This window comes from Vanellus vanellus (genome assembly GCF_965231255.1).
Source record: "Vanellus vanellus genome assembly, chromosome: 6".
Classification (NCBI taxonomy): domain Eukaryota; kingdom Metazoa; phylum Chordata; class Aves; order Charadriiformes; family Charadriidae; genus Vanellus; species Vanellus vanellus.
In genome coordinates this window covers 440,899-464,778 of record NC_138911.1, presented here as the reverse complement: position 1 = coordinate 464,778, position 23,880 = coordinate 440,899, and the positions used below count along the sequence as shown (strand labels likewise).

The following is a 23,880-nucleotide window of genomic DNA, read 5'->3' as shown; positions in this document are numbered from 1 at the left end:
GTTTGGGAAGGTTTGGGGGGGGCTTTCTCACCCCTCTCCCCCCGGACCCCACTGGCGGCTTGTGGCATGGGGCAGAGGGACACCCCCCGGGGCTAGAGTGACCCAGGAGGGTACTTCTGCTCTTGGAGCGGAAAGAGGCTTTGGGCACCCAAAAGTAGGCTCCGACCACGTGCATCCAGCCTCTACCCCCACCCCAAATTCAGCTCCTGGATGACACGTGGCAGAGTGACCCACAGCTGTAGGGAAACCCTCTTGTCCGGGGTGTGAGTCCCTCCTGGGCGCAGTAAAGCCATCGCCCCCGGGAGCCATCGCTGCCCCGCGCCCCCCCGCGCCGTCACAGGGCCGTTCCACAGTGTCGGGGTGCAGAGGGCCGCGGCACCGGGAGACCCACGGGGGAAACCCCGCGCCCCCTCCCAGGCAAAGGCAGGCCAGGGGGGCGCTGCGCCCCAGGATGAGGTGGAGGGTTCTGCCCGGCGCGGGGCGGGAGGGGGCGCAGGTTGGCGGGGGGGCCGTGGCGTGCAAAGCCGACGACCGCAGCTCTGCTCTCCAGCCCGGGGGGAGGAATCCGCTTCCAGCACTTACTCCAATGATTTTGCAATACTTTGACCACCTCATTTCTCATGTTTAAGGGGGGGGGGGCGACGCTGCCAGGAATTATGATTTTTTTTAAAAAATTTTTATTACGGAAGGGGGGTGCTGGGAAAGGCGTTGGGTACTTACAGTCCCCCGCGGGGCCAAACTCATTCCCGCTCCTCCTCCTCCTCTGCGACGAGGGCCGTCTGTGCGCAGGCGCGTACCGCACCGCTGCCACGGCGGGTCCTGAGCCCCCAAAATGCTGCTGTTAAGCCAAAGCCACAGACGAGAGCGGACTGCGGAACTGCGCCCTTGACGAAGAAGGGCAGCCATCGGTCCACCATGAATCTTACCCTTAAAACAACCCCCTGCAAGGGCGTGGGGGAGCCCGGAGAAAGCCCAGCCGCTCCTGCTTTTCATAAACAACGTAATTATTAGAACTCGATCCAAAAGGCCTTTAACTTCCACGCCGGCGCCGCGGCGCTGCGGGCAGGCCCCTAAGCGAGAGGCCTACGTTCGTCAGGGGATATGCTGATAGTGACGGGACCCACCGGGGACAGAGGACAACCCCGCGTTATCTCACCCGCCTCCGGGGCCTTGAGCCCTTCTCAGATGTTTACTTTGGCGAAATTAAATACGTCTTCTGAAGGGAAGGCGATCGCCGGCTCCTGAAGTTGCCCCGATGGTGGTTCCGTGGCCGCTGCTGCCGCGGCTGCCTCTACGCGCAGCGGGCGCTCCACAGCGACCTGCAACGGTCTTCAGCCCCACTCCCCCCTCTCTTCCCTCCCGTTTTCACCCCACTTTGCCCTCGCAGTGAAGACATTTCCCGAAGGTCAGCCTTTTCCTCCGATCTCACTATGTGTTTTGCGTACAATACTCCACTATGGGCCACCTCAACTCGGGTAATGGGAACCACATCCGCCACCGACTGCCGCCCACCCCCCGCCTCGGGGTGTCTCCCAAACCACCGGGGGCTGCGCAGGTCGGATTTTGCCAGGGAATTTCCAAGGAACTACAAGTGTCGTTGAACCAAAGCAAGCCGGGTTTAGCAGAAATAAGCCGGGCCGGGCGGCGGGAGGGCCGTCCCGCTCCGGGGAGGAAGCGATGTTGATGTTTCTGTTCCAATACTGAGTCAGAGGTTTCCCGGCACGCGGGAGAGGCGCTCACAGCTCTCTGCTACGTTCCTCTTATTGGAAACCAACGGCATAACCCAACGCGTGTGCTCTCAAAGCCCTCGTTCTGACCAGGCTACCCTGTCCCGAGCCCCAGGCCACGGCTGACCTCCTCCCCGACCTGTCCCCGTCACCTACAACCACTTTCCCAACCGTGCTCTACGCCGATGGCCAAGTTAACACTCCAGTATGGCAAAACACCCCGGTTAAACATCCTCCAGAAACTCCTGATGGTCCAGGAGTCGGAGATTCACGCCAGACCACAGGGTACCTACACAGCCGTCCCCCAGTGGGTGTCCTCAGCGTGTCCCCCCCGGCTCAGCCGGAGCTCTGCCCGCACCACACATCTCCCGCACAGCCCCATCTGCTGCCCCTGCGGCCCCCTCCCCTCCGAGGCAGCGGCCCTTGGCAGGACACTCTTCCTATCGTCTCCTTTTCTCAGGAAGACCAAAATTCTCCCCGAGGTCACCCACTGCACTGGAGGGTGCCACAGTGTCACCTTCAGGAAATAAAAGGGCAGAGATTACGGAGAAGTTGCCCCCCAAAGACAGCCCTAACTCGGCACCGGGGACAGACGAAGCCGTCTGAGCGACACTCGGTGGTGCTCACACCACCTCCTGAGAGAGGACTTCTTCCACGCGCACCGCTCCCACGTCCTCTGCCCGAGGATGGGGATATGGGGACCGCCGTGCGCCAGCGTGCAAGTGATTTAACACAACCCAAATCACTCCTACCTACCCCGTGAGGTGGCCTAAACCCTCCTTCCCACCGGGCGCAGCTGGAGGAACGCTGAAGCGCAGTCGGCGTTACCACTCGCTCTCTCTGCGGAGTAACCTGGAAGAGAAGGGGCGAACGCCCCGGCAGCCCGGGGCAGCCGCAGCCACCGGCACCTCCTCCCCGGCTCCTGCCCTGCGGGGGCTGACGACAGCCGTGAGGATGATGAAGGCTGAGCACAGAGTACTCACAACCGGTCACAACTCATTATCCACCTTTATTTACAAACAGCTTCACCCGGAGTACATCATCCCTCGCCCCAACGCGTGGCTGTGTTACTTTGGTGCATCTTAAAAACATAAGCAGTAGTGGTCGTATTGACATACAAAGTGTAACCCACATTATTCTATATAGAAACAGTGACGTATGAACAATAACGCTGTCCCTTACTTTCCCGTCATCCGCTATCGCCTTCGGCACAGCCACCGCCCACACCAGTACGAGGGCGCCGGGTCCCAGACCTGCGGGCATATGGGCACACAGCACCAGCAACACGGGCGACCGAGCAGGATCCCCTTCTCCTTCGTTATAAATACTTTATTTCAAACGGAACAGCACAGTGAGGATAAATTAAACAGCTTCAGTTACTCTTTAGTATCATAATTCAACCACAGGTAGGCGCGTTTCACAACAAAGACAGGAGCAGCTCCAGGAAATTCCTCTCTCCCCCCCCGGGATATGTCCCGTCTGGGTGGGACCACAATTAGACCAGGCAAATTAATTTCTCGTGGTCCCGGAACGCATTCAGTGCGGGCGGCTTTGGGAAATTCACATTGTGCTCTGGGATGGGTCTGCAGAGCGTGTGCCCCCCCGGCAGGCGGCACCGCCGGAGCCGGACAGGACCCCGCGGTTTATTGCTCCAAACCCATGAATCGCCAAGCCTCCTCCATCGGGCAGGGGTTTATTACACAGCCGTGCCTCGCCGCCACACCAGCCGGCAAGCTACGCCAGCAGAGTTCAACCATGTTAATTAGTCATGTTCTTATTCGCACCAAGCCAGGAAAAGGGAAAACCAGGACGAAAAAGCTTCTTTTGATAGTTATGTCACAACTTTCTGGGGATCGGACTGAAAACGGCAAAATACAGCGCTCATCTGCACTTGAGAGGGTCTGTGGGTTCCATCAGCGCCCTCTTAGGGAGGCATTAATTAGTTTCCAGCCGGTAGAGCAGACCGGAGCACACCACGGGCTGGAGAGGAGCCCCCAGCCCAGTGCTGGGGCAGGAGCTGCCCTCGGGGAACCCTTCCCAGCGGGGGAGCAGCGCCGACCCCTCTCCGCTCCGGCCACGGGCGACATGCCGGCTGCCCAGCGCCGGACCCTGCTCTGTAAGCCAGTGCTGAAGTCCCTCTTTTTAAAAAAAAAAAAAAAAAAAACAACCAAAAAAAAAAACAGCCCACCAAGGTGAAGTGGACAATCGAATGCGCAGGAAACTTAAAGCATCCACCGGAGGTCCAAAATAGAAAAAAAAAAAGTGAGTTTGGGGACTGCACCCGTGTGAAATCATCCGGGAATGAACACCAAAGGAGAAGAACTGCTGTGGTCTTCCCCCAGGGAAAAGGGCTTCAGCTTCCACGGGTGAGAACACCAAAGGGTTTGGGTATCAGCTTCCGAAGACGCCGTTTAGCCGGTGCCCCGGCGCTGCCTTTCCACGGGAGCGCTGTGCACAGCCCGGAGGGGGGCTGCCAGCCCGCACGGCGCCCTGGCAACGAACAAATTAGCAAAACGCTTCCCTCCTGCATCGCCCTCGTTAACGACTCAACGGCCACGAACGGGATGAAACACTCGAACCCGACACAGCGCAGAAGCCCAGGCAGCAGACGGACGGCAAACCGGCACACTTCCCCCCAAGCCTACAGCCCCGGGTTGTTTGGCAACAGCCACCCCCAAAAAAAAAATCAAAAGGAGAATTTCAATGGGTGGAAGCAGAGAGTGAAAGTTATCTCCAGAAAACACACAAGGCAAAGGCCCCTCCGAGAGGTTAAGTTTGCACGAGCTGAAGAGCAGGTGACGGCCAGAAGGACTCCGCCAGTCAGTACAGCCGTGGGCTGCCGGGAGCGTGAATATTCCCTTTTCGCACTCCTCAGTGCCTCTGCCCAAACCATTGGCTTTTGGAAGGCAGCAGCGCTTAAGCAACATGCCAAAAAGCAAACATTCCTGATGAATATCACCCTGGGACGTGCTGGCAGGGAACGGCAACGCAAGTACAGCTAACTGCACGACTCTTCGGAGAGCTATTACCATTTCTCTCCCGAAAAACAAAAAAAAACCCAAAAAACCCAACCCCGCAAGTCTTCCATGGAAGAATGAAGTTGCTGATCGTCATCTTTTGGATATCACGGTTGCGGATTTCCCAGCTCGGCTTAAGCAATCGCAAAGAAAATAGCTGAAAAACTTGTGCAAATATTTAAAGACTGGATGTTTAGAAGGGGGAAGGAAAAAAAAAAAAAAAAAAAAGTCATCCACTGGGAAACAGTCAAAACAAGACAAAGGCACATTAAGCAGAAAGGGCAGCTGCATCGCTCAACTGAAGAACTCCCAGAGCACACGTCACCCACAGAGCACAAGAAAGCCCCGCAATTAGAGCTGGGGCGGCCGCCCAGCGCGCGGGGGCTCCGCGCAGACACGGGCATCAGCCCCAGCCCGGCGGCATTCGCTTCTCCGCTCACAAGCATCGATTTCCATCCTTTCGAGCAAATCAAGCGAACTGCACGCTTGCCTGCACGTCGGGGGCTGAGCTCAGCACCAAGGTTTTGGGAGAGTTTAATTTGGGTAAACAAACAAACAAAATAAAAAGGTAAAAAGCGTCAAATCTCTAACACGGGAAGTTTTTAAGCTCGAGTTTGCATTTCCCCTCCGGGATTACGTTCACGAAGTAAAACCCCGTCAGTCGAATATACATGTGCAAGGGGCTGAGAAGGCGATTCGGGAACGCTTGACTCTTGCACTCTACGCTTCACGAGGATGACACAACACGGCAACGCACAACAAAGGCTAAAAACGAAGCGCCGAGTTAGCTGCCAGCCGAAACCTGACGGGCTATGGCAAAAACCTTGCCAAGTGTGCCGACGGCAGCCTTCGCCTCCCCCTCCGGCCTCCCGGCACCGCGGCTCGGAATTCCACCTCACCTGAACATCTCCGAAAGGCGCGTCATCAGTTGCTTCAACTGATTCCATTCACACATATTATTAAGGAAAAGAGAAAACAGTGAATCTGAAAAACACATTGGCCGAAGAGTTGCTCAGGACTGAGCGGAGAGAGCTGAGCAGCCCCACGCTGCGGCTGACAGACAGGCAGAGCTTGCCATAGAAAAGATATACCTGTAGATATAAACAGGTACGTATTTTTATATCACAAAGTATGTATCTCACATATACCTATGATATATATACAATCACGAGTATTTTTCGTATCACAAATTCTACCTATACAGCCTCCCCCCTCCGTTTTTAGGAATTTGACATCTTTTAGGAATTTTAAAAATCAAACATCTGCAGCGCTGTAAGTAGGAAAATAACACAACATTTTATCCGATTAAATCCCACCAAGATCTTTTCCTGGATGTGCTGACGAGACTGCCGCGCGTTTTTTCCTGTAAACTCTTGTGGCTCATCCATGAAGTGCAATCAAAGCTGTCAGGATCGCGAAACCCCTTCAGCTGGAATTTCACTGTCTGCGCAGTGTCAAGCGGAATGGGCCTTTATGTATTTATTCTTGCCAGACTGACCGCATCTCTTCAAGTTCTCTCTCGCTCTCCGCATCCTGGGAATGCAATAAGAGAACAGATAAATACACAGCCTAATTGAAACAACTGAAAATTTCCCTTTTCTCCCCAAACCCACACCAGGCTTTAAGCATATCCCAGCCTCACATTTTTCCTCCTAATGCCTTTTTTTTTCCCCCTCCTCTGTACCTCCCTCTCGACACTACTGTCTTTTTAAGCCTATTTAAGATTTCCAAGTATCAAAGAGAGTTTCTCTCGCGTTTCCTTTTGAGAGGCGAGCACTGACAAGCAGGACAGCAGGATCCAAACCTCCGCTCCCTCGCCGACTCCCGTAGTCTGGATGAACGCCTTTGTTTTCCCTTCTCGGCGTGATGGAAATCGTCTGATTGATGACGAGAACTAACATTTGCAAAGACTGAGCCGAAGCCACTTAAGCGTTGGCTTCCTCACTCGACTCCCTCTTAATTTCAGAGCAGGAGAGAGAATTAACTGTTCATGACTCTCCCGGTCTCTCCTGAAAAACTCCGTGCCTCTCTGACTGAACTCTTACGCCTCCGGCACGTATATTTCTCGTTCTTTTGGAAAAAAGGCCTCTTTCTCTTCATCGGACCTACCATCCCGCCGCTGTCCAGAGAGACAGCGTGGGGCGAGGGAGCTCCTGCCGAGGCAGAGCTAGGCCATCCCCCCTGCGAGAAGGGAGCCGCCTTGGCCCCGTCCCTGGTCTGGCCGGCCGTGGCCGCAGGTGGTGGCCCGGTGGCTTGTGCAGTACCGGGCAGTGCCCTGCAGGCGGTAGCACGGGCGAGCCAGCTCCCGGCCAGGCGGCTCGCCGAGGCCTCCTGCCCGCTTGGGGTTTGAGCCTCGGCACAAATGCTTTCGCCACAGCAACCTAAAAAACTAACTACGGCCTCAAAAGCTATCGGCCTGAAGAGGCCGCGTGTCCCCAGAACTCCGCCTTCCACCCCCAGCGTTCGTTCGCTCCGTCCGACCGAGGCTGAAGCCGTACGGTCGGGAGGACGGTGCTCGCATGCCCTCCCTTGCGCTTCTCATGATGACGCAAACAACGTCAGATTAATACTTAAAAGCTGCCGTGTTTCCACTCAGTTTCTAACCGGCAGTAATTTGAAGGCACTTTCTCGACAGTGTCCGCGTAACGGGAGAAGTGCAAAGGAAGAGGAGAGTGCAGAAGAGGTCCCGGCCGGGCAGCGCTGCCGCACGGCAGGCTCTGGAAGGCAGCACAGCCCGCTCCCCAAAACCCTCCAAGAGGGACAGAAGAGCTGGAACGTGCTAGATGTTAAACCCAAAGATGCCGGGCAGCACACACAAACTCCCGAGCGGCTCAGCCCAGGGGGCTCCAGCCTGGGGGGGGCTCAGGAGCCGACGGCACCCGGAGAGCTCCGTCGGCGGCTCCCCCAAAGCCACGGGGGCAACGGGCACTGCGCCAGCCCCGGGACAACCACTCGGCTTAAGGGGCCCAAGAGAAGAAAAGAGTCCGCGCTCAGGAACAAAATACTTTAAAACCTGGGCCTGCAAGCTGGAACATCTTTTGGAAAAGAGTTTTATCTCTGCTCATCATCAACGTGTGCTTACGGAGACCGCTACCTCTCTCGTAGTGACTGGCAGCTGTGAGGCAAGGTCCACCCAGAGAGCAGCCGCGGAGCTGTTCCCCATGTCCCTGTAGCACTGCGGAGAAAAAAATGACAACGTGAGAAGAGTTAAAGGGGGGAAAAAAAAAAAAAAACAACCAGGCAGCAAACGTAAGTGAGCAATTACGGCCCCTGGCAACTGGTAGAGGGAGCCGTGTCTGCCTCTTAGCCACCGGCACGGTATAGTCTCAGGCTTCTGACACTCCCCACAGCACCTCCATTCACTACGCGTTACCGTCGCCCTCACATGACAGAACAGTAGGTTTCCTTTTTTGTCCTTTTGTTTTGGGCAAGGGGACTGCTTCTTTAATTGGAGATTTCAAGGTGTCCCCGTGATTTTCATCGCTTTCGAAGCTCTATTTTTATTTCCCCTCAGCCGCTATTCCGCACGCCGCTTTCACTGTAAAACCTCTATCCTGAGAGCACGTCGCCTTACGAAGCTTACGTTCCCCACGCTGTTAAAAATGAGCTTCAACTTCAAGCGCCGCGACATCTAATATTTACAGGTCTCTCAGGTCTCACAATAGCCGTGAAATACTCTTCATCGCCCACTCTTCTCCAAGAGCAGAGGAAGAGTCACCCCTCAATGTGACAGGAAGGTTTTCGGTGCCTCGAGAGTCACGGCGGCACTGGGGACCATGAAATAAGCATGGCAAAAGGAAGCGGTTGTTTAAAAAAAAACAAACGAAACCCAACGACCATCAGCAATGCAGGTAATCAGTGTTGCAATTGCCACAAAAAGCCGACATTGGGTTAGGATAAGGACCACAGCTCAACCCCTGCGGGGCCATCGTATCACTTCAGACTGAAACGTCACTGGGCGGCACGTGCGTGTCTGTACTTTGGCGACTTCCCTGCGTCCTGGGGTAGTTCTGACAGAGAACTACCTGTTCTGCTGCGAGCGCTGTCAAATCCCGCATTTGGCGAATTCAAAACGGACAAAGTCACGGACATCCTCAAAGCCCTGAAAAACTCTGCGTCCCCGCCCGCCGCTCAGAAACGCCAGAAGATGACTGGAACACACAGTTCGTCTTTTCTTTGAAGTTTGACCCATCAGAGCACCATCTCCTTCTGAATAATTAGACACCCATTGCACTTTTAAAATTTTGTGATAAAGGCTGTGATCCAAAGCGCCAGAGCCTGAGATTAGGGCAAAAACCCCAACCCAAAATCAAATGGATACGAGCGGTGCTATTAACCTTTTATGCTAATTTGTGTTTGCGGAGTCTTTCTGAAGCCCAATCACATCTGCCAGAGGGCTGGTGAACTATTAGCCAATAAAAACATACCAGCCCACGTAGATTACACACAATGAAACCCAAATTTCTACGAGATGCTTATGGTGAAGTGAATTCTGCACCTAGGTTCCAGCAGTAACGCGCTCCAGACCAAGCCGGTCCTACGACTTGCACGCTGCCCTGATAAAATTCACGTTCTTTGGGACAACTGGGAATTCAGGAGTTTCACAGAGAATGACTACAGCTACTCTTTGCTATGCCCACTCTGGCTGGTATTTCTAGAGCTATCGGGGCTTTAAATATTTCTAGACTCCAACTGGAGATTGCAGGAATCGAGCAGCAACGTTAACATTTAAGAGTTCAAGGCAAACTATTCCCCTCAATGCAAACAAAGAGATCTTTGGAGCTCCAGCTCCAGGCACCCGGCGCGTATTTAATCACTGCTCAAGACTCCCATCTGTAGCGGTAAGAGAGAGACATACTCTATCCTTTACTTTTCCCCGGGAGTCTCTTTCTGTCCACACCACAGAAACCCACGGTGGTGGTGGTGGTGGTGGTGGTGGGATTAAACCTCCAGCCTGTGGCTCACGAGGCACCAATGCGCTTCATATAGAATTTGATCCGTTAAAAGCCAAGCGGGATGCTGCACTGCGTGACTCAAAGGCAAAACCCTCTCTGAATTTTAATGCCTCTGCACGAGGTGATTTGGCCTTTTTTAGAAACGTTATCGTCTTATAAAACCTTGCTCCCGGCTGGAGTCATTTACACGTGCTTAGCACTTTAGGGCCAAAGATAGTTTTTTTAATACAAATATTTCTTATCCTAGAAGCACATGAGTGAACTAAAGAAAGCAACAATTGGCCGGTTACCTTGGCGATGTATACTCTTCCAGCTTTGGAAAATCCCGGGCTCAGTTCCTCAACCTACAACGAACAGAGGGGAGGGCAGGACAGGCAGCGAAAAGCAGACATTAGGAGAGGCAAAGGACACAGCCAGTGCTTACATCGGGCTTGCCGCACCCCTTAAAAAAGAAAAGAAAAAAAACAGACGACTAAACCCTACTTTTGTAAATACACAGAGCAGCGCAAGAATTTTGCCCGGGTTCGCCTGGCGGGGTCAGGAACGGCCTCAGATTGTTACACAGTGCCTGTGACTCGATGCACAACGCTTGTGCCCTCCGCCAGCGTGTGCCGTGGAGGCTCAGAACCAGCCCGACCTCCGCTCCCGCACACGCGCGGGCACTACTTTAACCTCTTTGCCCCTTCCGTCTCGTCCACTCGGGCTTCTCCCCAACGCGCTGGTGCCAAACCTCAGGAATCTTCCCCCCAGTTTTTGTCTTCTCCTTTCCAGCTCCCAATTCCCTGCTTCCTAGCTACCTTCTGCCTTCTTCCCGCCACCTCCGTGACCGCCGTCCCGCTCCACACAGCTCCGCTCCAGCGCGTTCCCACTGCGAACCCTTGGCTCGACCCGTACCCCGTCTGCACTAACTCCCCGTCGCGCTCTCCCGGGCTGCCCGAGCCCACACCTCGGAGGAAGCACCGAGAGCACACGACAGTCACCGTTGGTCCTCTTAATCCCGTTGGCCGGCCTTGGCCCCGGTTCGGCGCGGGGCTGCCGCAGAGCCGCGATGTGCGGCAGCTCTCCCCTCCCCCGAGGCGTGCCAGCCCCGGCCGAAGCGGACTCTGCTGCGCACACTTCTTCAGGGCGCTATCACCTCCCAGAGGGATGCTCTTGTCTGCTCTTAAAAGTTCTCCCCGTATACGTCGGGAGCTACAGCCCAGAGCACCGCGCGCTGCTGCTGCAAAGCCCAGCCCCCCTCCCGCCGGCAGCACAAGGCACAGCCCCCTTTTCTCTCCAAGGGAAAGAAAGGAAACACCGCGCCTCAAACTCCTCTCTGAAAGGATTTAACCGCTTTGGCTGGAGAGTATATTGCCTAGGGCAGATCCTGGCACAAATTCCCTCTCCAACAACTGCGTTTCGGCAAATCTGTAAGAAACAGGAAGAGGTACGCTACGCCCTGACACCCCGCAGAACCGCCGGCCCAACTGGAGAGTTACCAAGTGCCGGGCTATCAGTGTGGCAACCTGTTTCTGTAACACTTCATCAGAGGGGCTTCAGAGCAGCTCTCACTGGCACAGCCAAAGCCATTAACTCATTCGTCTTGCGCAGACCCTTGCAACAGGAGCTACAGGCTCAAAAATGCGACTCGGGCCACGGCCTAAACTCGTTTTCATCAACAGGAGGACAAAAAAGAAGAGCCGTTCGGAGGGTAGGGCTCCCACACCCTAGGAAGTACTCCTAAGAATGTCTTTCAAGAAATACAGAAGCAACGTGGCCCTGAAACCTTGAAGGAGTCGTCTTCAAAAGTCTCCGTTGGATTCGTTTGACCTAATGAGACAGCCTTTTAATACACTATTCTGAGAGAAATCCGAATGACAGAACGTTACGCGTATCTACGCGAGCGCTCCCAGGGACGAGCTCCATCAGATCTTACAGAGCCTGTAAGGGCACAGACCGTGTGCATTTAGGATCGAGCAACGAACCGCTCCACTATGAGGCTTTGAAAAGGAAACCCAAACCCCTGAAAACCAATTCTGAACACTTTGGGTCTAGTTCTGAGGTCTTCAAAATAGTGTCCTTCCAGCTGGCTATTGTATAACGGCGTTTTTGCTTTCGCCGGCTTTTCTTCCACAGGTTCTACTCAACGCGGATGCATCACGGAGCACGTGTGGAGCGAGGGCTTTCAGCAGAGCACAAGTACTCCAACTCCAGGCTCGTGATGGCATCTGTCAGGTTAGCGACTCCCTTCTCAGATTGCATTACCCGTAAGAAGTTTTGCAGCGCGTCCTGGACAGTGGCCGTCGGAGGGGCTTCAAACAAAGCAGAAGCCGTCTTCTTTTCAAGCCATCCCAGGTGGGAAACCTGCAGAGACAGAGGGATGGAACTGTCGAACCCAGTAGAGACACTGCACACGCAGAAGCACGCAGGCGAGGAAGGGCCCAGTTCCATGCAGCTGGCTCGTGCCCCTGGGAGAACGCCAAAGCGTTGGCAGATTCTGGAGCAGTCTCCAAGCATGGCCACAGAGTGAAACCCAATTTGCTCTTCCTCGTCCCGGGTCAGCTTTTGCCGTTCCCCGCGTCAGCCGCCCCACGCCTAACGCCCTAAGCCACATTTCTCCCTGCACCTGAACGCCGTGGGCGCGGGGGCAAAACCCCAACCTGCCGCACTGCCACCCCACCGGCCCCCGGCACGTCCCACCCACCCAGCGGAGCACCCGCACAGGCGGAGCCCCCCCTCTCCCAGCTCAAACCTTGGACGAGAACGTGTTCTCACCCCTCTGTCCTCGAGAGGGGCAGGGCAAAGCCCTCCCACCGACAGATAGTCACATTTTGGGAAGTAGGTAGTTATTATAACTTTTTAATGAAATCTCCTGCTCCCAGCTCCTCCCTAAGAAACACCCTGACATTTCAATGGGGGAAAGGATGCGTAGGACCGTAACTCCCGATAACAGCTTCTCGGTTCAATACTGTATAATTGTTGTAACGCTGAATAGCAAGAGCGCTAAGGTATTTCTATATATAACTGTTTGTGTTTCCCAGCTCCGGCAGGTCCAAGGGCAGCAAGGCTGCATAGGAGGCCCACGACAGAATCAAGAGCTCGGAGCTTCCACGAGCTTAGCTCACTGCTCCTCTGTAATTACTGCTGTCAATTAGCTCAGCTACAATCTCCGCAGTGCGACTTCCTTTCTGACAGCAGCAAAGAGCTTTCAAATTGTATAAACTGAAGAGTAGATAGTTACGGCAAACTCTTATTTCTTTTTATAGGCACTAAATCTGATTTATGGTATTCGACGCCAAGCTTTTCCCTGTCAAGAAACGCAGAGCAGCCGGCACGCTGCTTCCAATACCTCCAATGCGTTGTGTCGCGAGGGCAGAGGAAACACATGCGAAAGATTATACAGATATACTGTGTGCAGAAGCTCTTGCCAGCCCCGAAGTGTCCTTGATCACATCCATATGCGCTTAAAGGACTGAAGGTAGTTTGTTTTCACTGAGTAAAGCACGGGGAAGGGTAAGCTAGTTTGCAGCTAGCGCTTCCCTTCAGCTGTTCCGCGCCACCTCGCCTCCCGTGCCGCCTGCAGTGACTGAAAAACTAAGTCCGGAGCCCCAAAGCCTTCTGAGCTCCAGTCCAGAGCAGTTCAGCCAAGAGCTTCCCTCTGGGAAAGAGGCAAAAAGCAGGGGAAAAATGAAGACCAGAAGCGTGGCAATAGATAAACGGAACGGCAAAAACCCCAGCAGGTTTTACCCCATCGCAGAGGTACACCAGGGACTCCTGAAGCGTTTCGCCGATTCGAGGAGAAAAGTATTCCAATAGCGAGGGCACATGACATCGCCCATACGGAACGGCACCTTCAGTCTTTTAAAAACTTCAGTGTGTCGTCAATGCCACAAACCCTTCTCTACCTTCTGCTGGCCTCGGGCGGTTGGCAGAGCGCAGCGCGCCGGCGGTGAGCGCGGCCAGCGTTGGCCCCGTCACCGGCTCACCACTCCTCTACTCCCGCTCCCGTTACGGGCTTACACAAACTCTTGTTAAAAACCTGGACCGCTTAAAATCTAGTGCTTTGAGCGGTAACACCAGTACGACAGTATACATTTTAGGTGTAATGGGAGGCAGCCAAGAGGGAGAGGGACTGCCCGAGACCCCTCCAGTGCGGTGAGGAAAACAACTTAGCTGGAGAGCCGAGATTCCAGATGAGCCCCTGTGTCCCGGCAGACAACAGTTTCGCTACTGCTTTTACAGAGGCAGTGCGGAGCCCCACGTACACGAGCGTGAGCTTTTACATCCTAAGAGGTTTCTGATACGCGATGCATTTATAGTACTCCTCAGCGGAGTGTTTTTCTCAGCGCTGTTTCGGGACTGAAATGAAGAGCTGCTAGATCCCACCCAAGCGCAACTTTTAAACTACTTCAAGCAACGAGGATGTTCCCATACCTGTACTTTCTGATACAATATCTGAGTTCAGCAACGAAAGAGCGCCCTCACCCTTATGGCTGCTGGTTTGAATCCACCCATCGTTCACTCAAATGGGGAATTAAACTCCAAGGAGGGAGAAACAGCAATAAGTAGTAATAAACTGTTTTACCTGGTAACACCACCTGCCCAAAAGGTAGTAAGACTTTGGATCCTCTGGTTTCAGCTCAATCGCTTTATCGATGTGTTCCTATGGAGAATCATCACCAACACACGTTACGTTTTTGTTATAAGCAAATACAGTAGCCACAAAAGCAGATGAGCAAATGCGGAAAGGAAGAGGTCCACAATTTAAGTGTCAGCGATCAATAAAATTACAGCTACAAAGAGATTCCAAATTTTCTTGAAATGCTTTCAGTGAACATGTCAAACCGGCATTTCATCAGCCTCAGAGAGAAGAATTCTGTCAATTACGACACACACAAAAATGAAGCTGCTCTTCATTTTATTCTACCACCTTTTCAGAGCTTTGCCATAACCAACTCGGTAGTCATGTCAACGGCCGACAGGCAGTGATTCCACGCGGCCTGTTCCGCAGTAACTCTTCCAGGGGCACCCTCTTACCCCCCCGCATCCCCGCTGCGGGAGAAAGGCAGATAAAGGCATCTGAGGCAGATTAAATCCTCTTTGAAAAATAACTGCTTTGCATTTACGGGAGGGTGCAAGCACGCTCGCAGGCAGCTACCGAGGAAGAGGTGGTGCTGTATCTTATTACCACATGGTAATTTCACGTTTCAAGTTCTCAGCCTCATCATATACATACACTTCATTTGCAAGACTCTTCTTTTTTTCTGAGATTATAGTGTGCGAAAGCGCAGAGCCAGACCGGTCACCCTCATCACACGTCGCTGGAATCACCTTCCTCAGCCCAAACCGCCCACTCGTAGCGTCTCTTTGAGACCTGGTGGTCCCTAAGAAGAGCTGGAGCCCGCTTTCCCAACTTACCGCTGTAGAAATGAGCATTGTTCAATACTTACACAAACACCAGCACGTCCTTTCTACTCACCTTAAAAACATACCCGGTTTGGATGCGCTTCTGAATACTCTCATGTTCCGACAACTGCCCACAAAGAACAGCGTACCTACGCAGAGGAGACATCTGCATGAGATCAAACCGTTCTAAATACACATTTACAGTCTACAGATATTTTCAGAAGGAAGATACATATATTTATATATATATGCGCACATTAAAGCTTCACAACTTACTGGGGAAAACAAGGAATACTAGGCACCTCTGACGGGGAAGAGACACAGACAGCAAAGACGCCAGGTGGAAGGCGGCATTGGCTTGCAGGACGGTGGCAAGTCAGCAGACAGGAAAGCTCGCTGCACTGATGGCCGGAAAGCCCTCCTACAGAAACACCTCTGCCCCCTGAATTTCTTCGCTCAGCGACAAGGCTGTGGCAAAACACGGCGCAACGAGGAGCGAACACTACAGCAGCGAGCGCCAGAACTACGAAAAGCTCTAATTAACTAAGGTGCGCGGCCATCTTCCATAGGCACCACCCAACCCACAGCCCAGCGGCTGTCTACTTCGAGGGAGAATATTGCGAAAACCTACCTCCATCCTGCAGCCCGCAGGGGAAACAAGAGAACACGCTTTCAGTGGTGCAGGTGCAAAGCCATTGAGTTTTCTCTAGTTAAGAGACAGTAAATTTTGACCGCGAGCAGCACAGTACGTAGCAAAAGCAGTTATTTCACGAGCTGTGAAAGTTTCGGCAGGTTAAGGACCCGTGGGTTTGCGCCCTCCCGCCTCCCCCCGCGCGGCGCAGCGGCTCCAGCCCTCCTTCCCTCCCTGTGTCGCAAGCCGCAGCGGTGAGCAAGGGCAGCGCTGCCCAGTGCCGCACGCGAAGGGGGGTTTCGGCCGCGCCGGTGGGGCCTTTGGCCGCGGCCACCCCGCTTGGGCGAGGGCTGCGGGAAGGGCAGCGCTGCCCCCGCTTCCCGGAGCCCGGCTCCCAAAGGGTGAGGTGGGACGGATGGACAAACGAACACCACAAGCCTCGTTCTTTCAAGAAAAAAATAAAGCTGCAAAAGAGGAAAGGCGCAAGTGAACCTCCCCTGAGGTTTCCTTCTCTCCAGCGGCACGGCAGCGCTGCTGGATGCCGCGTCCCCTCCTGCCACGCGGTAGCGCGGGCAGGAATCCGCCAGGCGGCGTTCCAACCGCCAAGGGCGCTTTCTTCGGTGTCACCCAGAAACCCACAGAGCCTCTCACACCCCGTCGCTCCTGCCTGAGCCCAGTTTTCAGTGCCTAAGTTACAACACCAAGCAGTTGCGTTTCCCGGATGTTTACAGTTTTGTCATTAAATCTCATCGCTTTAACACATTAATGTTCTTGCTTTTCTGACCTCCCCCACTTCGTGCCACAACAAACATCCGCCGGTGCCAAATATCCCTGACCACAACCCGACCAGGGTTTAGAAACAGAAGCCAATAAAAGGTTTATTTTGTAAGATCACGAGAGAAAGCAGTCCTCTACAGCGAGGCGCGCAGTCCGCAGCCCTGCCTGGTGTAGAGGGCCCCGCCAGGCTACGGCTCCTACAGCCGCGCTGGTCGGCTCCCCAGTACCCGGGCAGGCAGTACAAATAACGAGGTCGGGTTTACGGTTCTGCAGCAAAGCAGGGGGACACCGCGCCTTTTGGACACGGCAGCTGAAACCCTCCTTTATACGGCCCCGTCCTTCCCAGGGGAAGCCCACCGAGCCCCTCCGAGGCCCCTCCAGACCTCCCCGCCACCGAGATGTCAAGTGGTGCGACACGCAGCTCTCAAGTAATATAAACACCACTTATTTTCCAGCGGTCTGGTGAAACGTTATATAAAACAAGCAGTAAATAGCAGTCCTATCTTCGTGTCATGAAACAAACTAAGAAAAATAAAAAAAAAAAAAAAAAAAATGGTAAGAGTTGCCTGAACTGGATTTTCACTGCAGTGCCAGGAAAAGGCACCTCTACCCGAACCAGCCTCGCTGGGCAAAGCCCCCGCATGGACCTTCCCTTCCAGCTTGTGCCCACGGGCGCAGGGCCACCCGCCCGTCCGTAGAATCACATGACGGTTTGGGTTGGACGGGACATCAAAGCTCCTCCAGTGCCACTGCCCCGGGCAGGGCCACCTCCCCCCAGCCCAGGTCGCTCCCAGCCCCGTCCAGCCTGGCCTTGAGCATCTCCAGGGATGGGGCAGCCACAGCTGCTCGGGACAACTTCTCTGTTGGTCATCCTCACGCACAAGACTGAAGTTCTGCGATTTTAGGCTCTGGAGGTCTTCACATCCCAAGGACTTCCCTTCCTCTCCCGGCAGCGCCCCCATGGCTTTCTGCTCTTCTCCCTCCTGCTTGTTTAGCTTGGCTTCTTGGAGCTATTTATTCTCGTTCCTTCTGCGAAATGCCTCGGGACGAATGTCTCGCGGCACTGTTGCACCGCAGGAGGACTGACGAGCAGTAATGGGATAGATTAAAAATAATGAGTTGGGGAAGGGGATTTTCGTCTTCTGTAAACAATATGTAACCTCTGAAGCACAGTTCAAATTGATGCCTCAGCAGTTACCAAACCCTTATATTAAGATATCACTTGACTAATAATTAACCAGAACGACTCATTAAGCTGCTGACACTGGTCAAACTGCACGTTCCCAGAGGAATCTCAGCTCCGTACGGATTTCCCCATTTATTAGAAAATGAACCCTGCGGAAGCAGATATGACCAGATGAGAGACCGTCTGTTCTTCCAGCTTAAATCCAGCTTTGAAGAACCTTTGTTTTGGAGGCTGCACTCTGGCTGACCCCCAGGGAGGCAGGACTTCGGCCTTCTGGACACGCAAGCCACAGCTCTGCGCAGCCCGGCACCTCCAGCGCCACGGCCGGGGTGGTTGGCCAACCCAAACCCAAACCCAAACCCACCTCCTACCGCCTTCCTCTGCGCCCGACAGCCGCTAGCTGAGCGTGCCCGGGCTCCCTTCTGCACGAGGCAATCAGCACGCTAAAAAGAGATGGGGAGGCCAAGGGGAATGAACGGAGAAGGGGAAAGAAGTGGGGAGAAGCAGCTGTTTTGCAGCCCACTGCTACTGAGAGCGCGTGTGGTCTACACCGCCGAAGAGGAGTCAAACAGCAAAGTCTGACCACTGACAGCAGCACGGGACATGCAAGTTCTTCCCTTTCATTGACATCAAGGTTTGCTTCACATGCATTTAATTTTTCATCGCAACACCCAACGAATGAGTGAGTCGGCACTAGAGCGAACGCACCGCGTCAAGGCTAGCCTGCGGAAGCCCTGCGGCGCCACGCAGGCAGCACCGCTCGTAAAGCGAGAGGCACAGACAAGGAGATACGAGTCCTTGTCGGAGCTCAACTTTCAGTTCCCAGAGTCAGACAAAAGCGAGAAGAATAAGCCCCTTTCTAATCATGCACATAATTTGGAAAAACAGAGCTGCAGAATATACATCTTGATAAAGAATTTACAAGTTTTCCCCAGTGTTTTCTGAGTCCGACCAGCTTTTTGCCTTCCTGCGCACTGAGTAGATACGCCTTAGTCTCTTCCCTTGAGTAAGGGAAGGAGACAGATCATTAGCATGCCGGAAACGTAAGCGTAATACATCACGCTCTGGATCAAAGCAACACTAATTTTCTACTGTCGCTCTCAATTTTCCATGGGGATTAAAATTTTATACGTGTATTTTCACACTAAGGGATCCCAACAAAACCTGAAGCGATGAACATCGGCTTCGTGGCGGTTGTGACTCACACCAATACCGACAGCAGCTCCTTCCCACCGGCCCCGAGCTGGAGCTGCCACCCCAGCGCTGGGGGGCCGCGGGGACAGCCCCTTCCTTTCCCGCGCCCGCCGCAGCCCCACGCTCCATCAGCCACCCCACACCTCCTCCAGACATCAAACGCGGCACCGCTGCCAGAGCCACAGCCTGAACTGCTGTCCGGCGGGCACAGATCTGCTTAGGCGAGTTGTTTTAAGATTCCTTAACATTAAGGATTATTTGGAAGTGCAATTATTATTTTTTTCTTAAATTATTCCTCCTCTTTTCACCCCGGACATTTCCTAGACAGCTTGGGTTGGGAATTCCGCCGAGGCAAGATTTCTAGCTTTACATAAGAAGAGTAAACAGAATACAGTTTGCACGACTCGGCCTTGAGCCGCATGTACTCCCCTAAAGAGAAAAGAAAGCAAACCCAGCGATAAAGCAACGGGCGCAGCCGCACAGGTCCGGGAGGACGAAGAGCGGCAGGATGGGAGAAGACAAGACTCGCAACCGGGCAGGGAAGCCCACGGTCTGCAGGAGAACGCCCCACGCTCCAAACGACGGCAGCAGCGTCAAGACTAATTAATTACACGACACACTGAGAAGCGCCACCAAGTACGGAAACACCCAGCGCCCGCAGGGACCGCCTCACAAGCCTGCCCTGGCAACCCACACACCTTCAAGCAAGCGGGCTTCCCGCGGATCCCGCTGAAGCCAAGCGTGGGCGAGGAAAGCCGACCCAGAGATGCACTGCTGCCGCTGGGCATGACCGACTGTAAATCCTGAAACACTCGAGAGAGCACTTGCAGTGCCCGGGACCGGTTACACGAACAGCTTGTAACTCAGGGGGACCTTTGCAGTCGGCTCCAGTTCAGAGAATACTCTTCCTGTCCCTCCCTGCCTGTTTGCTGCCCAGGTAAACCAAGGCTGGGGGCAGAAGAGCAGCGAACTGGTGGGGCCGGCGCGCTCCCCCACGCACCCGGGGGCTGCTGAGGCAGGGAAACCACCCGGCCAAGCGCGGGCTGAGAAAGGGGCTCCAGAAACACCTACCCCTCGGGTCCGCAGCTCCTCCTGCTGGCAAAGGAGAGGTTTGGAGAGCCGTACCCGTTTGTTCTGCCTGCCTCCTGCTGCCAGAGAAGGACTCCGAGTCGGATCGGGAGGCGACGGCTGTAGGGAATGGCAGCTCAAATCCCGCAGGCAGGGCGCTGGGCTGAAGGCACGGATCGTACTCGCTCTCAAACTGGGAGGTTATTAATGAATTTCAGCTTTCTTGCCCATTTGCAATCCCTGCGCCCAGGGGCAAGGCGGCTGAGCCACACGCCACCCAGCGGGCTGCTTCTGAGCCTCCACAGCCGGTGCCGGCAGAGCTCCCGGCGCAGCCGAGGCTGCCGCGCCAGCACAGCCTCACCCCCCCAGGGCCACCGGCTCCAAAGACTACTTGATTTGACCAAGATGAAAGCAAGAGCCCAACACACACAAACGAGCAATTCCTACACCACCGTAGGGGCTCGAGGCAGAATATCTCAAACTTGGAAGACAGAGCAGTGCAGCCCTCGGAATCTCAGGCTGAATTCAGACGATCGCTCAAACTCTGTTCCAGGTAGAGAGAGAAAATCTGCTCCGACGCTTGGGGTCGTCTTTAATTTCTGTGCTTCGCACCAGCCGCTATCAACGAGGTGTTGGTGGTTAACGCAGCCGCAATGCCTTAGCAAGAGATGGGACGCAGAAGTTGCTAGCAACCTCAATTCTCGGTCTTGCCAGTAAGAGAGACGAGAATAAAATATCAAAATAACCTAAATCTCCTGCTTTTAGAGAAACGAACGAGGATGAAAAAGACAGAGCGATGTACATTAAGTTTCGGGATCGCTAGCATCCTTTTTGTGAAATTCCCGTCAGCAGACAAAGGAAACACGGCACAGCTGTAACGGGCACAACGCCGAAGGGTGAACGTGGGAGGTTCACCGCTGGAGGTCTGTCTAATCTGGTTGGAAAAGTACCCATCAGAAAGAACAGGACTTTGGTTTGGAGCGAGTAAATCACCCGAGTCTCCCTTACCCTAGTTTTTCCACAATTAACTGTTCTTTGTAAATTACTGTGAACGAACGGACGTTGAATGGAGCAGCAAAAAAAAAAAGAAATCCCTGACAGCAACAGTGATGCTATTAAATAACTCCATTGAGTTGGGTAATATAGTAGAGATCACATTTAAGTAGGCTGCAGCCCAGCATATGCTAGAAAATTCACCAATTAGTGGGGGGGTGGCTGCAGAGAATCAAATTTAAAGGTTACAGTAGTACATCCTAAGCAGCCCTAGGCCATAATATGCTGCTGTACTAGCCAGCCTCAGCTAAAGCCCGACATGCAATTTTTGAGTAATAAATTAAAAAGAAAAAAAAAAAAAAAAAAAGGACGAGCTGGATAGAGTCCATAAGACAGCAATGAGAATAAGAGGTCTGCAGAACACCACCGCACTAAAAGGTTGTGACAAGTAGGTTCTGCTTTCTTTCAAAACATTGGATGAATACAACAACTATCCTGTTCTCTTACAAATAGTTCCTCGCGTTAAACTTTTCTCCATGTCTAGAGAGGACAGAAGTAAAAGCAAAGCTTAGGCTGCCATCAGGACAAACCCATACGGTTTTATATATATATATATATATAATATTCATATAATTAAATGCACTTCTTGATAAAGCAGGAGAAAGGGGAGAGACGGGGACAGCACGAGGCCCATCACGAGAGGTCTGGAGGGCTCCGGGACAGTCTGGGTGCAGCTGGCAGGCACCGCTGCAAGGGGATGAGCGAGGTGACTTTCCGGAGGTCCCTCCCCACCCGGCGTTCGTGGCTCCTTACACACTAGAGACCAAACACGCTTCCAGGTCAGCGCTCCGTTTCGCACTTAACTCCCAGTCCTATGACCACACTCGGGTTCCCAGAGTGCCGGCACGTTACGCTCGGTGTCAGCTAGTAAGGACTTTGCTCAGGCACACAGCTAAAAGCAAAGGTAATTTTCGTTAGTGATTCAAGTCAAAATTCAAATGACTGCCACAGAAGAGAGCGGCTGAAGTATCCTCTTCCCTACCCGCACTGAAATCCAGCTTTCCTCCACCCCCAAAAAGTTAAAATCTTCATTAGCTACCCCGGCTGGGACACAGAATGTGTCTTTAATTCTGTTCAGTTTCTATGTTGGTTTTATCTGCGGAAGATCTCTCGTCTGCCCCAGGAGGTGGTAGGAAAGGACCACATGTGTTCTCTTTGCAGAACAAAATGTATTCATCCCCAGTGAAGTCAGAAGATACAAATGGTATTCATTGTGTAGAACATACAATTTTAATGGAGTGACCTCATGCTTAAACTTCTGGTTCTACTCAGAAGCCGTGAAGTTTCAGCTGTCCTCCAAGAGCCACCAGCAGAGAGCCTGGACATACCTGGGCAAGATGTCCAAACTATGAAAAAAAACCACAGGAACTACTAGTGCTTCCAAGGAAGGCGTCACCTCCATCAACACCGAGGAGAAGAGCTGCAAAATGAAGCCTTTTGTAGCGCATGAGTTGTTTTCCACATCTGCAGCATTATCTCCTGTGCTGTGAGAGCTTTCTACTGACATACGCACACTCTTAAGATCTCAGCTCTCAGAACTTCTCTTTTCTTTACGCCTAAACAAATCAAAAGCAACCCAGAGACTCTAAATTTAGTCGTTACCTCCCTGTTCTCCAGAGAAGGAGGGAATATTGATCCCTGCCGAGATTTCTTTCGTCCCCGCTCATGCTTTTCAGTGCTTTCTCCTGCTTGGCTCCTCTCCAGCATTCCCACTCCCAGGCTCCGTGGCTTGGGACACGGAGACGTTCCAGGGTCCCGACACCGCTGGCGACGGGAGGGACCCTCCTGAGGCAGGGGGATGCTATCAGGCGGCTCTGGCTGCACGCTGGTTTTCCTCCTTTAAGTTCCGCAATATCTCCTAAGGCCTATTCCCAGTCGCTAGAGTTGCTCCTGCCCTGCCCCATGCCGTCGGTACCTTCCCCGCGTAACCCACCCGCCGAGCGGGAAACGCTCGGCTCGTAGACCCAGCCGTAGCTGTGACAGAGCACCGGCCCAGGCTGCCCAGGGAGGGGGGGGAGTCCCCTTCTCTGGAGATGTTCAAGACCCGCCTGGATGCAGTCCTGAGTGATGTGCTCCGGGCAATCCTGCTTTGGCAGGGGAGTGGGGCTGGATGGTCTCTGGAGGTCCCTTCCAACTCTGAAACTCTGTGATTCAACATTGGCCCGATCTGGGCAGCAATCCATGAAGGGCTAAATCCTGAACTACTGCCGGTTGCTAACGTTAAAGCTATCTTCAAGTCATATCCGGAATGTTGTCCCTTCTCGAAAACAACCTGGCGTCTCCCCACGGACAGCCAGACGCACCAACAGAATTTAAGAGAGCCGCGGCACTGTGTACCAGCCATCAAGCCTGCAAGACGCTCCACCAAAGGGACGGACTCTTTAGAAGAGAGGGCACATTTCGGAGGCTCATCCAGCCCAAGAACACATCCTCCTCCCGCTTCTGTATAACGTCCATAGTATCTCCAAGAGGGCCAAAGCTTATTACTTCCTCTGCAACGAGAGCTTTCAGCAGTCAGCAAACTGCATTTAATTTCCAATGCAAAATAGTCAACTCAGACAAAAGCTGATCGTACAGCTCCTGCAAAACTTTTCCCAGACGGACCTCTGAAACCCCTCGCTGCTCTGGTTGTATTTCTTTTCACAAGAGGAGCAGAAGCCAAGGCGAGCACGCAGCTCGCCACCCCTTCCCGATCCCCATCGCTGCTGGCGCGTGCTGCAGTCCTGCTGCAAACAGCCACACCGAAACGGACGGAGCATTCTAACAAGGCCACAACTGTTTCTCACACTTCGGTTGTGAGGATGCCACATATCCATGTCTGAGCAGCAAAACGTACAGGTCCGCGCAACGATCGATGCCTCTTCCACCCATCCCTAAAAGCGAGCAA

The 23,880-nt window shown here is 53.6% G+C and overlaps 1 protein-coding gene across 1 annotated transcript in view; it reads right to left on the bottom strand.

The window, feature by feature from the left end:
• Window positions 1-5,928: 5,928 nt before the first annotated feature.
• The window catches only part of RMDN3 (regulator of microtubule dynamics 3), a gene marked incomplete at its 5' end in the record, with an annotated part of 31,757 nt that continues 13,805 nt past the window's right edge, over window positions 5,929-23,880 (bottom strand). The window contains 6 exons of the mRNA XM_082485009.1: window positions 5,929-6,277; window positions 7,827-7,919; window positions 9,990-10,043; window positions 11,944-12,042; window positions 14,264-14,341; window positions 15,158-15,233. Coding sequence (XP_082341135.1) covers window positions 6,224-6,277; window positions 7,827-7,919; window positions 9,990-10,043; window positions 11,944-12,042; window positions 14,264-14,341; window positions 15,158-15,233 — 454 coding nt within the window. The 3' untranslated portion in view covers window positions 5,929-6,223. The remainder of the gene's footprint in view (window positions 6,278-7,826; window positions 7,920-9,989; window positions 10,044-11,943; window positions 12,043-14,263; window positions 14,342-15,157; window positions 15,234-23,880) is intronic.